Raw genomic sequence first — 11,842 nt, forward strand, 5'->3', positions numbered from 1 at the left:
ACAAGACTAAAAAATGGCACAGTGGCATTGCACACCCCAGCGCCCTGCACACCGGTGAGCAGATTCTGCTCGATTTCCTGGCATCTGCCACTCTTGTCCTGCTGTCAGCACTGCAGGGCACGCTCCCACTTTGCATGGGAGAAGACCTACCCTGGTTGCTGGCTGTGCAATCAGCGGGTCCTGCCTCCGAATCACTTCGTTAGCCTGGATTGTCGTGCATGCGGCGCTTCAGATGTCAGCTTCGGCTGGCAGGGCTGATGGCTCTAAAAACCTTGCCATTCGGGTTTAAAAATTCAAGACTTGTCAAGGCAAAAGGGCAGAAATCATTTGGCCGGGGGGGGGGGGGTGCTTTCCGCCATGACTTGCGACTTGTCAGTGACATTCCTGCTACCCTGAGCAGGACTTTAAGGCCCCAGTGGCTTCCTGAGAGGCACTCATCACAAGCCAGGCCAGTGCCCGGTGTCAGGATGCGGAGCCTTGGGACAGCGAGTCTAAGGAAGAATCTGAGGGAGGATCAGAACTGGCAAACCAGACAAGGTTACGGTGGCTGGCCAAAGGGCTCTGGTTCTGAGCATCAAAATTTTAGGTTGGTACCTGTGGCCGGGAGAACGGGAGGGATATCTGGCCCTGGGGTAGCAAAGGCAGGTCCTGAGATGGGCATAGGCAGGAAGAAGCAAGGCCTGACGTCCTTGGAACAGCCTGCAAAGGCTGGAATGAAGAAGCAGGAAAAGCAGGGATGGAGCTGCTCACAGAGTCAAGGAAAACAAATGCTCAGGCTTCAGTGGCTGGGGAGGCCACCTTTTTTGCCACCGGCCGCCGCGGGGGTTGTCAGGGCCACAATAAAAGGCTGGGTGTATTGCCAGCCATGCAGCTTGGCTTCCAGCCTAGGTTAGGTGGGCAAAAGCGGCACAGGGAAGCAGGGTGGAACGACAGAACAGGAATGTTCTACTGCCCTTTGAAACATCAATACAATGAGCCATCCCAGGGAGCCTCCCTGCTCCTCCCATTGGCTGCGGCTCTGCCCAGGAGTTTGCAAGCAGACCTTCAGGGGTCAGGGAGCTCTGCGGTTTCATGTAGTCTCTGGAGCGTTCTGCCTCTAATTGGGTTGGGTGGCTGATGGAGGGCGCTAGGAAAAGCCTGTCTCAGCTGTAGCAGTGCAGCCTTGCTTCTATATTTTTGTCTTCAGCGCGTACACGCACACACGAGGAAGCTCTCCTTGCTGAGCGTTGCTGGTACAGCACACAATCTCTCTAATGAGGAAATATCACTCCTGCAGAGTTTTGCCCGCTGCCGGGCCACTGTGTCATAAATCACACAAGCAGCAGAGAGCTCCTTGCGGGTTGGCAAAACAAAATTCCAGAGTGAGGATACTGAAAGGTCGCATGTGGCATGAGTTAGAGCTGGCACGGCACCAGGAAATGGAGGACAGCCAAGCAGCAGCACACTCACACGGAATGTTGGACGGGAGGATGGCACATTTTGCAAGGGAGCAGCAGGGTCTCACTATGGAGGGATTTTAGCGGGCTTGCAATTAGAGCTCTCCCGGATGCTTCACTGCCAGGACTTTCCACCCCCACAGAATGAAGCACAGCCAGGCCTAGTAATGGGTCTCTGAGCTTTAGTTGTTGTTATGTGCCTTCAAGTCGATTTTGACTTATGGCGACCCGATGAATCAGTGACCTCCAAGAGCATCTGTCGTGAACCACCCTGTTCAGATCTTGTAGGTTCAGGTCTGTGGCTTCCTTTATGGAGTCAATCCATCTCTTGTTTGGCCTTCCTCTTTTTCTACTCCCTTCTGTTTTCCCCAGCATTATTGTCTTTTCTAATGAATCACGTCTTCTCATGACGTGTCCAAAGTATGATAATCTCAGTTTCATCATTTTAGCTTCTAGTGACAGTTCTGGTTTAATTTGTTCTAACACCCAATCATCGTCTTTTTTGCACTCCACTGTATCTGCAAAGCTCTCCTCCAACACCACATTTCAAATGAGTTTATTTTTCTCTTCTCTGCCTTTTTCACTGAGATCGGGAATACCCTGGTCTGAATGATCCTGAGTTTAGTGTTCAGTGATACATCTTTGCATTTGAGGACCTTTTCTAGTTCTCTCATAGCTGCCCTCCCCAGTCCTAGCCGCCTTCTGATTTCTTGACTATAGTCTCCATTTTGGTTAATGACTATGCCAAGGTATTTGACAAGTTCAATGTCCTTGTTGTCAACTTTAACGTTACATAAATCTTCTGTTGTCATTACTTTCATCTATTTCATGTTCAGCTGTAGTCCTGCTTTTGTGCTTTTCTTGTGCTCAGCAGCCTCTTTCTAAGCATGCTGTCTTACACTCCTGTCCCACCCTGGTCTCTTCTGTGAGCCACTCCTTGGACCAGCTCCAAATTCCTGCTTCCTGGCTTCCCTGACCTGGCGTTCCTGATCTCTGCTCTGGCCCCTAGAGCCAATCCTGCCAGGGCTTTTCCCTGGCTCCTATCCTGTAAAGACTTCAGGGACAGCCTTCCTCTCACTGGCCTCCGTTTTGTTTGGGAAAGCTGCTCCTGTGACAGTTCCATCAAAATTTAAGGGAGGCTGCTGGTGCTGGCTGTTGTTGCTATCCCCCTAAAGTGCTTAAATGCTTTGTCAGTTCTTACTCAGAATGCTGTGACATGCTCATTTACCAGTTGTCTGAAATTCAAGTAAGCACAAAATACGAAATGAAATAATGGAATTAATCCTCCTCCCCCAAATAAAAAGTGTCATAACATTTTACATTTCTTCTGTCCAGATCTTATTTTTTAATGAAACTCAGCAATAACCGCTTAAGCACTGTTGCTGCGAAGCTGCATTGAGGATGGTTGCAGGATGTAAAGGTCTCCTTTCCCTGACCACCACTTGGCTTTTGATACGCAACCTCTGGACAGCCACTGTTGTTTGTTGTTAAGTGCCTTCAAGTCGATTTCGACTTATGGAGACCCTATGAATCAGCGACCTCCAATAGCATCTGTTATAAACCACCCTGTTCAGATCTTCTAAGTTCAAGTCTGTGGCTTCCTTGATGGAATCAGTCCATCTCTTGTTTGGCCTTCCTCTTTTTCTACTCCCTTCTGTTTTCCCCACTCTTTTCTGGTGGATCATGTCTTCTCATGATGTGTCCAAAGTATGATAACCTGAGTTTCATTTTCGTGGTCAGAGGTATTCAGAGGTGGTTTCCTATTGCCTTCCTCTGAGTTTGGATGCATCTTAGTCTGGTGTCTCAGCTTTGACCATTCCGCCTTAGGTGCCCCTGCTAGGAGTCCAGCCTCTTGGTCTAGACTCCTGACAGCATGGCTCTCAGCTTCGTCAACACTCTCAAACCCCCTCACCACGTTGAGGTGTGCATCCTAAAGGGAGCTGGACAGCCACAAGAGATGCTTAATTGAGGGTCCCATTTCTCGTATGTGAATGTGTGAAGTGGTTGCTTGATCCCTCTGACCCGGCCTCCCGCCTGCTTCCCTCCAGGACATGGTCCGCCGTGGAGAGATCATCGATGATGACATGGAGGACGAGTTCTACCTCCGGCGCCTGGATGCTGGTCTCTTTGTCCTCCAGCTCAACTGCTACATCATGGCGGAGATCTGCAATGCCAGCATCCCCCAGGTGAGCACAGCACTGCCACCACCATCAGCCATGCTGGGCATTAATGCCATGAGGGCTCCCGAGTCAGCCTTGCAGCGGTCTTCCTTGCTTGTGCCTGTCTGCTAGGAGAATCCCAGATTCAGTGGTGTGAGTTCAGCGCTTCTCCATCAAATTGGTTGGTGTGCATATTGGAAGTTGCTTTGCACTTTGCAGAGTGTGGAGTCTTAGCAAGGACTGGAGTGGAAGTGCTGGGGGAGAGTGAGGGTGACGGGAGGGGAGGGGAGGTGGCCGCTGCAGGAGTGGGCAACCATTGTGGAAGGAAGGTGGCTCCATTTCCCCTCCCACCCTTCGATGTTTGAACCTTGGAGGTGTGTGTGCCCTTCTACAGGATGTCTGTTGTGAGGGGCAGCTGTGGCAATGCATGTTGTACATCCCACTCTTCCTTGTTGCAGTGCCAGCCTCCACCACCAGAGGGTCTTTGGTGTCTGGCACAGGGGCAGATGCAAAGGAGATTTGAGCCCGCAGAGGCACAGCCCAGGCTTCTCCTTGCTTGCTCCCACCAGAGATGGGCATTCAGGACTTTTTGAGTTCTTCATGGAATTCCCTTGGTCTGTGCTCTGACATACCTGCACCTTTGGGACTCCTTCAGGAGGAAGGGTGGGATATAAATTGAATTTTTATTATCATTATTATTCCTTGCTGAGCACTGTGTGTGAACATGCTTCCTTTGAACCGCCTTCCTGGCCATTTTGGGCTTTGCAAGCCCGTTCAGCCAAGCTGCTTCCCCAGACAATCCCAAGCGGTTGGAGATGGACTTTGGGTTTTCTGTTCTCCGTTTCCTTCAGAACGGCTCTCGTTTTCTCTCTCTCCTGGCCAGATTCGTCAGAGAGTCCATCAGATCCTGAACATGCGTGGAAGCTCCATCAAAATAGTCCGGCACATCATCAAAGGTGGGTCCCTGAGTGGGAAACTGCTTGGCTTGAGGTTCCACTGAGGCTCCTGTTTGGCCAGCAGCACTGACTGAAAGCAGGGAACCAGCTTTTTGGCCTGGGATGCATGGATCTGGGAGAGGGCCAGGCTCTCCTCCCATTGATTCAGCAGCCTGGAGCCCTGTTGGCCATCATGTTCAAGTCTGTTGTGCTGTCAGTGAAACGGTAGAAGGCAGGTGGTCAGTGCAGAACCTTGCCAAGTGTCAAGGGCCAGACTTGTTTCTCTGGCTCCTCATTTGAAGATCCCCACGTAAGAGGGGTTGTGGCTCTTTGGGGATCCCTTTGGGAATTTAGACATGGGCTCTTTCGATGGTGTTTTGCAGGAGTGGCTTGTTTCTACTGTCCCTCTGCTAGACCCGGTCTAGGGAGAGAATTGTAGCACACCTCCTCTTCCGACTCTTGTCACCCAAACTGAGATCTCTCAAGACTGGGGTCCTGAGTCCCTTTGGGAAATTAACCGTCCGCCTGCTTGCCTGAATGGGCGCATGGGGCTTAAGACAACAGGGAGGCAAAAGGCCCGGTGTAAGTGTGGCTGCATAAAGTCCTCCTCCCACCGCCATCCACCTGTGCTGTATTCCCGCACGCCGTGGTGAGATTTGGCTAGCCTTCAGCAGTATGCAGCTGGGTCGGGGAGATAAGGAGGGTTATTCTTTAGGGAGAGGGGTTTCTCTGGGACCTGGAGCCAGGTGAGCAGAGGAGGGGGGCCAGGAGCACCCAAGCACCAGAGTCAGTTCCTCTCCAAATCCCCCCGGCAGAGCCACAGCCACTGGCGCTCCCTCGGTCTCCGTCCTTCCTTCTTTTCCCCGCTTTGCATGCAGTGCTCTTCCCCCCTTCACTCTCCTCCTTTTTTGCATGCTAATTGGAAGCCTGTTTTTTAGTTTGATTTTTATGGCCTACATATTTTCCCTGTTTCTCTGGCAGCCTGACAGCTGATGGGTCCCTCGGGAGGGCCAAGAATTGCTTTGGATGCAAGGGAGGGAATTGGGCTCTCCGTTTATTTTAAGTGGGGAGGGAGGAGTGCTAGGCTTATTAAAGCTTGGCTCTGCCGGCTGACCAGGCTGGGCTCTCAGGAGGGTTTTTGGAGTGGGGGGGTTGCCTTGGAAGGGACCAGGAGAGCTGGATCATGCTGGGGGCCCCAGGGAGGCCACGTATGGTTTCTTCGTCCCCACATTTGTGGGGTTTTTCCTTCCTCCTGCCTCTGGAGAGACCAGAGGTTGCCACAGCTGGAGATGGGGTGTTGGGTGGGCTGCTAGAGAACCAAGAAAAGTTTGTCTGAGGAGGCTTGAAGGGGGTGCTGGTGGGGAGTTTTCCTCATCCTCACCATCTCCGGTTGCCACATGTGGGATCATTTTTCTTAGGGTGTGCTAGAGACTCCAGCGATATATTTTTCTTCTTGTAAGCCAAGTAAACTTGCCAGAGCCATCTGTATTAAATAATTCCTTGCTTGCAGATATTTCTTGCCGTGTGTGTGTGTGTGTGGGTTCACTTTACCTGTGACACATTTTAATTTGAATAGTGCAGATTAATCACTGGGTTAGGTGGGAGAGGGGACAGATTGCAGTGGATCCTGCCCTTAGTTTGGAGCGGATTTCCCTTTTGGGTGCCTCAGTGTGTGCAGCCCTTTGCTTCCCCGGAGGCCACAAAAGGGCCACGTCCCACTGGGTAGCCCTCCCGTTTGCTTCCCTACTTCCCTATGAGGCAGAAGCCAGCAAAGTTTTCCCAACTTGGCTGCTTGATGTTCTGCGGCTGAATTCATCACCCCAAAATGGTGGCCTCCTGGTGGTTGGTTGAGAAGAGCTTGTCCGCGCATCTGCGTGTTTCAGTTTAGCTTCCTAGGCAGTTAATGTCATTTCGACAGCACATCACTGAAGATGCAAGCGAGAACAGTGACCGTGAATGCTTCCACAAGGCAAAGAAGCCATTTCTTTCCCTAATGTGGCTCTTGGGTAGTGGCTTGTTTTGCTCAGAACGTTGGAGTTGAACGATGATGTCTAGGAACAGGGCTGTCTAAATTCTCCTGGTCCTTTTGAGGCATGTTTTCCCAGCAAACAGAGAGGGGCTGCTGGTTGCCAGTCCTTGGGTTTGCCATAGAGCAGGACTTTTCTCTGCCTGGGGTGGGGGTAGGAGGGATCATACAATCATAGAATCACAGAATAGTAGAGTTGGAAGGGGCCTATAAGGCCATCGAGTCAAACCCACTGCTCAGTGCAGGATTCTCATACGTTAGAAAATGATGGGTGTCGTATTTGTGTGTGTGTGTGTGTGTAATGAGTGTGTGGTGTTACGAAAGAGAGATGGGACAATGTGAGCATTCTTATGAAAGCTTCCAAAGCTTTGACTTTGGTCCCCTGAGAAGGTCCTGTGCAATGGAGAGGGCGGTGTGCTGTGGCATGGTTAAATATGGGCCATGTGAGCATTCAGTAAGCCATTGCACAGTTTTTTCAGGAAACACACACACACACTTTGCTTCCAGAGCCACCCGCTAGCTTTTGAAGCTAGTGCGAGTCCAGCTGTGTGGGAAGATCTGAGCATTTCCTGAGCCTTCCCAGGGTTTATGCTGTTGGGCCAAACGTACACCAAGGGAAGTCCCTCTTTGTAGCCAGGGAGCCCTGATACGTGGAAGGGAAGGGAAAGAGCAAGCACTGCCCTTGGGAAGGCTGCCTGCCTGCTCCTCCCCCTTTCTCTGGGAGTCAGTGGAGAGCCACGTCTCCTACTGCGCAGGGAGAGCTCCTCTCAAGTATGGCCGTTTGCTGTTGCGAATAATAGTCATCAAACGTGACACTAGACCCTCCAGTTGGAGGTGCAAGCAGGATAACAGAAATGCTGAACTCAGCTTGTGAAAAAATAATTTCTCTTTTGTGTACAAAATGCTTTGAAATTCCTATTCATCATCACAACAGTCTTGTGAGGTAGGGTGTGGTGTTGAGAGCGAGCGAGCGAGAGCCCTGCTAAACATTACAGCAAAGTAGGTTTAAGTCTGGGTTTCTTCTGCCCAACTCTGCCCCTTTGATTCTGACTGGTTTCCCACAACCCATGTTTGCATCTTATTGTCAGGGGGGAGGAGAGCGGAGCCGGGGGCAGGGAGTTAGGGCTGAAGTCCTCTAGTATAAGAGCCAGAAGCCTGAAATCAGTGTGGTCGGGCAGCCTTCGTGGTGCCCTGCTGACCTTTTGGACTATAAACCTGCTGGTTGGGACTAATGGGAGTTGTTGCCAAAAGCATCAGGAACGTATCAGGTTGGGAAAGGCTGTGGCAGAACCTGACCAGCGAGAAGAAGACACTTTGGAGAAGCAAGGATGGACAAGCTCCTCTCTTTTGCAGAAGTGATAACACCCCTTCTCAGCATGCAGACTGCTTTCCCGTTCTTCTTCCCTCAGGCCTGTATTCGGTGCTCCAGTTCTGGGTGTGTGAGAGAGAGAGGCTTGCAAACGGTTCAGGGATTTGAGCCCAACTTTGAGGCCATCACTCTTCACTCTGTGAAGATGTCCCAGTGGCTGTTGAGCAGGCAGGAGCCTCCTCCCTCTCTGGGAAGCCCAAAGGAGCCATCTCCACCCTGCTGCTGCTGCTGCGACTTCTCGGGACCTGACCTCCTGCAGGAGGAGCTGAGCCTGCCCTCTCTGTTGGAGCAAGCAGCGGCACGGAGGGCACAGCCCCCATTGTGGCTGCAGTTGCCAGGCTTTAGCTTCATGCATATGCAAGGCCTCCTCCCTGGAGTCCCGGCAGCAGCAGTCAGCTCATTCGCCGCTTTATTTGTGTGTGTTTGTTGTGAGGGGGAAACAGTGCCCCCCTCCACCTGCCTTCCTGTTGCCTGCCTGTTAAGAGACTTGCTGCGCCCCTTGGCCAGCCTCATCAATATTAATGCCAGCCCCTGCCCACACCCTGCTCTGTGGGCACTGGGCGCAAGCAGCTCTGATTGCTTGGAGACTGGGCAGCACCACCCACCCCCGTTTCCCATGCCACACGTAGTGATAGCAGCCCTCCAGCTGCAGTTGCAACCCATTTTTAAAACATGCAGCTTCTGGTGCAATCAGAAGTGACCCAGGGAACTGGAGCCTGCCTGCCTTCCAAATGTCTGTGAGGCAGAAGCAGTGTGGACTGGAGGGCGGGCGATCGCAGAAGCGATGCTGGAGGGAAAAGGCGGCTGGGTTAAAAGCTAGTTTTCATTGTAGTCTTTTGGGCTCAGGCAGTGCCTTTCCAAAGTGATCCTGTAAGCAGCAGATTTTGACTGTGTCAAATCCCCAGATTTTGAGATGATTGTCGTCATTTATTTCTGCCCTTCAAAAGGCCAAAGTTGCTTACATCAGTCGAAAGCAAACGCAGGTCATAGCAGACGAGAAACGAGCCACATGTAGAGTTATCCAACAATCCCATTAAATGCTACATGAAACCTATAAATAAACTTTCAATTAAGAAAGTATCAATTCAAATTTATAATCATCAGTATATCAATAAATTACAAGCAGATAATACATGCAAGCCATATTTTAGCCAAAAATCCACACCATACGAACCAATCAATACACAGAGCACTTCCAGGCATTGCACTAAAGGAGACGGATCCACCTCAGAGCCAGTAGACATGACCAGGCATAAGCAAGTAATAAAGGAATAGCATAGGATATGAAGAGCTGCCAGCCCCAGAAACCCCCTTGTGGGGTACCTGTCCCCTCACCGCAGGTACATGCCGAGGCAGGGAAGGGGGAGGCCGCACGTGCCAAAGGGACAACCAGCCAGAGGCCATTGTGACTATAGCCCAGCCCAGACTACATTGACAAGCCACTGATGGCAAACCCTTCCTTCCGGGGGGGGGGTGCACTGGGCCATTCACCAGCCAGGATGAAATGGGCAGGTCTTTTAATAAATTAAAATATACAATATTACTTATCTACTTAAAGTGATTCATACAGATTTAATATAAATCTGTGCGTAAAGAAACGTTATTACATTTATTACCTTCCCTTCACCAGCAGGGCCCAGGGTGGGTCACAATATAAACTTCATTATTAAAAACAGTTTAAAACAAATTACATTCACAACTAGAGAGGGTCCTAAAAAATGTCTCTCTTAAGTGTCAAAAGCCAGGGCCAGGCACAGTTCTCTGGGAAGAGAATTTCACAGCTTAGGGGCTGCTACAGAGAAGGCCCTCTCCTGGACCATCCCCCAGACGTCTGAGGGTGGCAGAAATACCAAAAGGGCCCCCTCTGCTGATCTCTACACCCGAGAGGGTCTGTAGAGAAGGAGGCGGTCTTTCAGATATTTGGGGCCCAAGTCATTTAGGGCTTTAAACACTAGGATGAGCACCTTGACTTGGACCCGGAAACGAACTGGCAAGTAATGCAGGGGTTGCATGAGATCTAAACAGAACCCCAGCCCATAATTTGGCCACTGCATTTTGGACCAGTTGAAGCTTCCGAGACGTCTCTTCAAGGGCAGCCCCACGTAGAGCACATTGTAGTAATCCAGTCTGGAATGTACATACATACCTACACTGACTCCACTCTTCTCCACCCCCACCCCCCATCAGCTTGGTCAGGGGTCCTGCAGGGCTACTGTCTTCCCTGATACAGTCTGTCTTGCTGGAGTCTTCAGTAGCTCTTTGCTCCGTAGTGTTCCCTTCTCTGTGCCTTGGGCACATAGAGAGATTATGAGGACAGTGTTTAGGCACTTGGGTTTATAACACCTCCTGCAGCGGACACATTGTGTGTGGTCTTGAGCAAGTCTTACTGATCACAGATTTGGCCCTTAAAGGCACGTGCCACTGCCGGTCCTCTGCATTCTTTCCTATTCGGGTCCTAAGAATGTACACGCAAGGGCAAGTTACACTGGAAGGAGAGGCCCATGTTGGCTTTTGAGAATGGCAACGAGCAGATTGCATCAGGAGTCAAGGAGTCTCCACATTAGACCCTTCTGGAAAGTCTCATTTGCTGGCCCATGTAGACTCTTCCACAGTGACACATCTGTGGAGTCACTGGGAAATGTTACAGCAGAGCCAGTCCTGGTCACAGTGACCAGAGTGTCCTACTTCCTGTCCCTGCTGCCTCCCTCTGTCTTTCCTCAGCCTATCCGTTCCAAAATTAACATTTCGCTGATGGAGCAGGGGCCAGGTGTTGGAATGTGTCTCCTCCCAGTGACCAGACCCCGGACGTGGTGCCAAGTATGTCTGCTGGTTTAGGCAGAGGATGTTGGGCTGTGCTTACAGCACTCCTTCTCCCCTAATGCAACCTCGAAAGGCCAAGCTTCTCCCTTTCTCTCCCCATCTTAGGGGAGTTTTTAGTGTGGGGCTAGTGCAGAAAAAAGTCCAGGACTGCAGCCGCTGGTGCTTCTTGCTAAGGACCACCTCTGGTCTTTCCACAGAGTACGCAGAGAACATTGGGGATGGGAAGAACCCTGAGTTCCGGGAGAGCGAGCAGAAGCACATTGTGGAGTTGCTGGAGAATTTCTGAGGGTCCCACCTGTGGCCGCAAAGTCAGCCCTTCCTCAGGATCTGTGACCTGCTGCGCCCTGGAGCCACCAAAGAGACTGGCTGGAGAAAATGAGCCTCTTGAGTTTTTTCAGATATTAAAGATATTTTGTGTTGCGGTTTTTTCCCTTTAAGTTTCTCTACTGATTCTGTGCTGTTGGGAGCACAGGACACGAGCCACTTGCCTCACTGAAGTGGCTGGAATCGCTTTGGCTGTCGCTCTGTCTTCCCAGGAGGTTTTCTGTGGATTGAAGCGGAGGCGTTTGTGGTGCCAGTGTCAGTTAGATGCTGTGGGGGCCGCTCTGCGTTTCCATCTCTGTTATCCCAATATGTGACCCAGGATGCGTTTTACTCCAATGCCCACAATGCACACAGCAGCCTCCACCCCCACCTGTGGTTCCAACGGTGCTCTCATCTAAGGCACGGATGAGGAACCTCTGTGACTCTCTAGATGGTGTTGGACTCCAACTCCCAGCAGCTGTCGCCCGCATGGCCAGTGGTCAAGGCTGACGGGGGTGATAGTCTAGCAACATGGAGGCCTACACATGTTCCCCGCCCGTTATCTAAGGAGTCAGTTATCCGGAGGTGAAAAGACCTCTGCAGTCCTTAACCTAGCATTTCCCTTGCTACCTGGGAGTAAGCCCCAGTGAATTCAGTGGGACTGGCTTCTGAGTAGATGTGTATAGGCTTGTGTTATCACCCACTCTTTCTTTTTCCTGATGGACCGTGAATGGTTCTTGAACAGTTCTTAACATGAGTGAAGCAGCAGTTAATGCAAGAGACAGTTGTCTCCA

At 51.1% G+C, this 11,842-nt stretch overlaps 1 protein-coding gene across 1 annotated transcript in view; it reads left to right on the forward strand.

The window, feature by feature from the left end:
• The window catches only part of CTNNBL1 (catenin beta like 1), a 139,699-nt gene extending 128,517 nt beyond the window's left edge, over nucleotides 1-11,182 (forward strand). The window contains exons 14-16 of the mRNA XM_061630757.1: nucleotides 3,485-3,622; nucleotides 4,479-4,551; nucleotides 10,943-11,182. Of these exons, the coding sequence (XP_061486741.1) occupies nucleotides 3,485-3,622; nucleotides 4,479-4,551; nucleotides 10,943-11,031 (300 nt within the window). The 3' untranslated portion in view covers nucleotides 11,032-11,182. The remainder of the gene's footprint in view (nucleotides 1-3,484; nucleotides 3,623-4,478; nucleotides 4,552-10,942) is intronic.
• The last annotated feature ends 660 nt before the right edge of the window (nucleotides 11,183-11,842 follow it).

This window comes from Rhineura floridana, chromosome 6 (genome assembly GCF_030035675.1).
Source record: "Rhineura floridana isolate rRhiFlo1 chromosome 6, rRhiFlo1.hap2, whole genome shotgun sequence".
Taxonomy (NCBI): domain Eukaryota; kingdom Metazoa; phylum Chordata; class Lepidosauria; order Squamata; family Rhineuridae; genus Rhineura; species Rhineura floridana.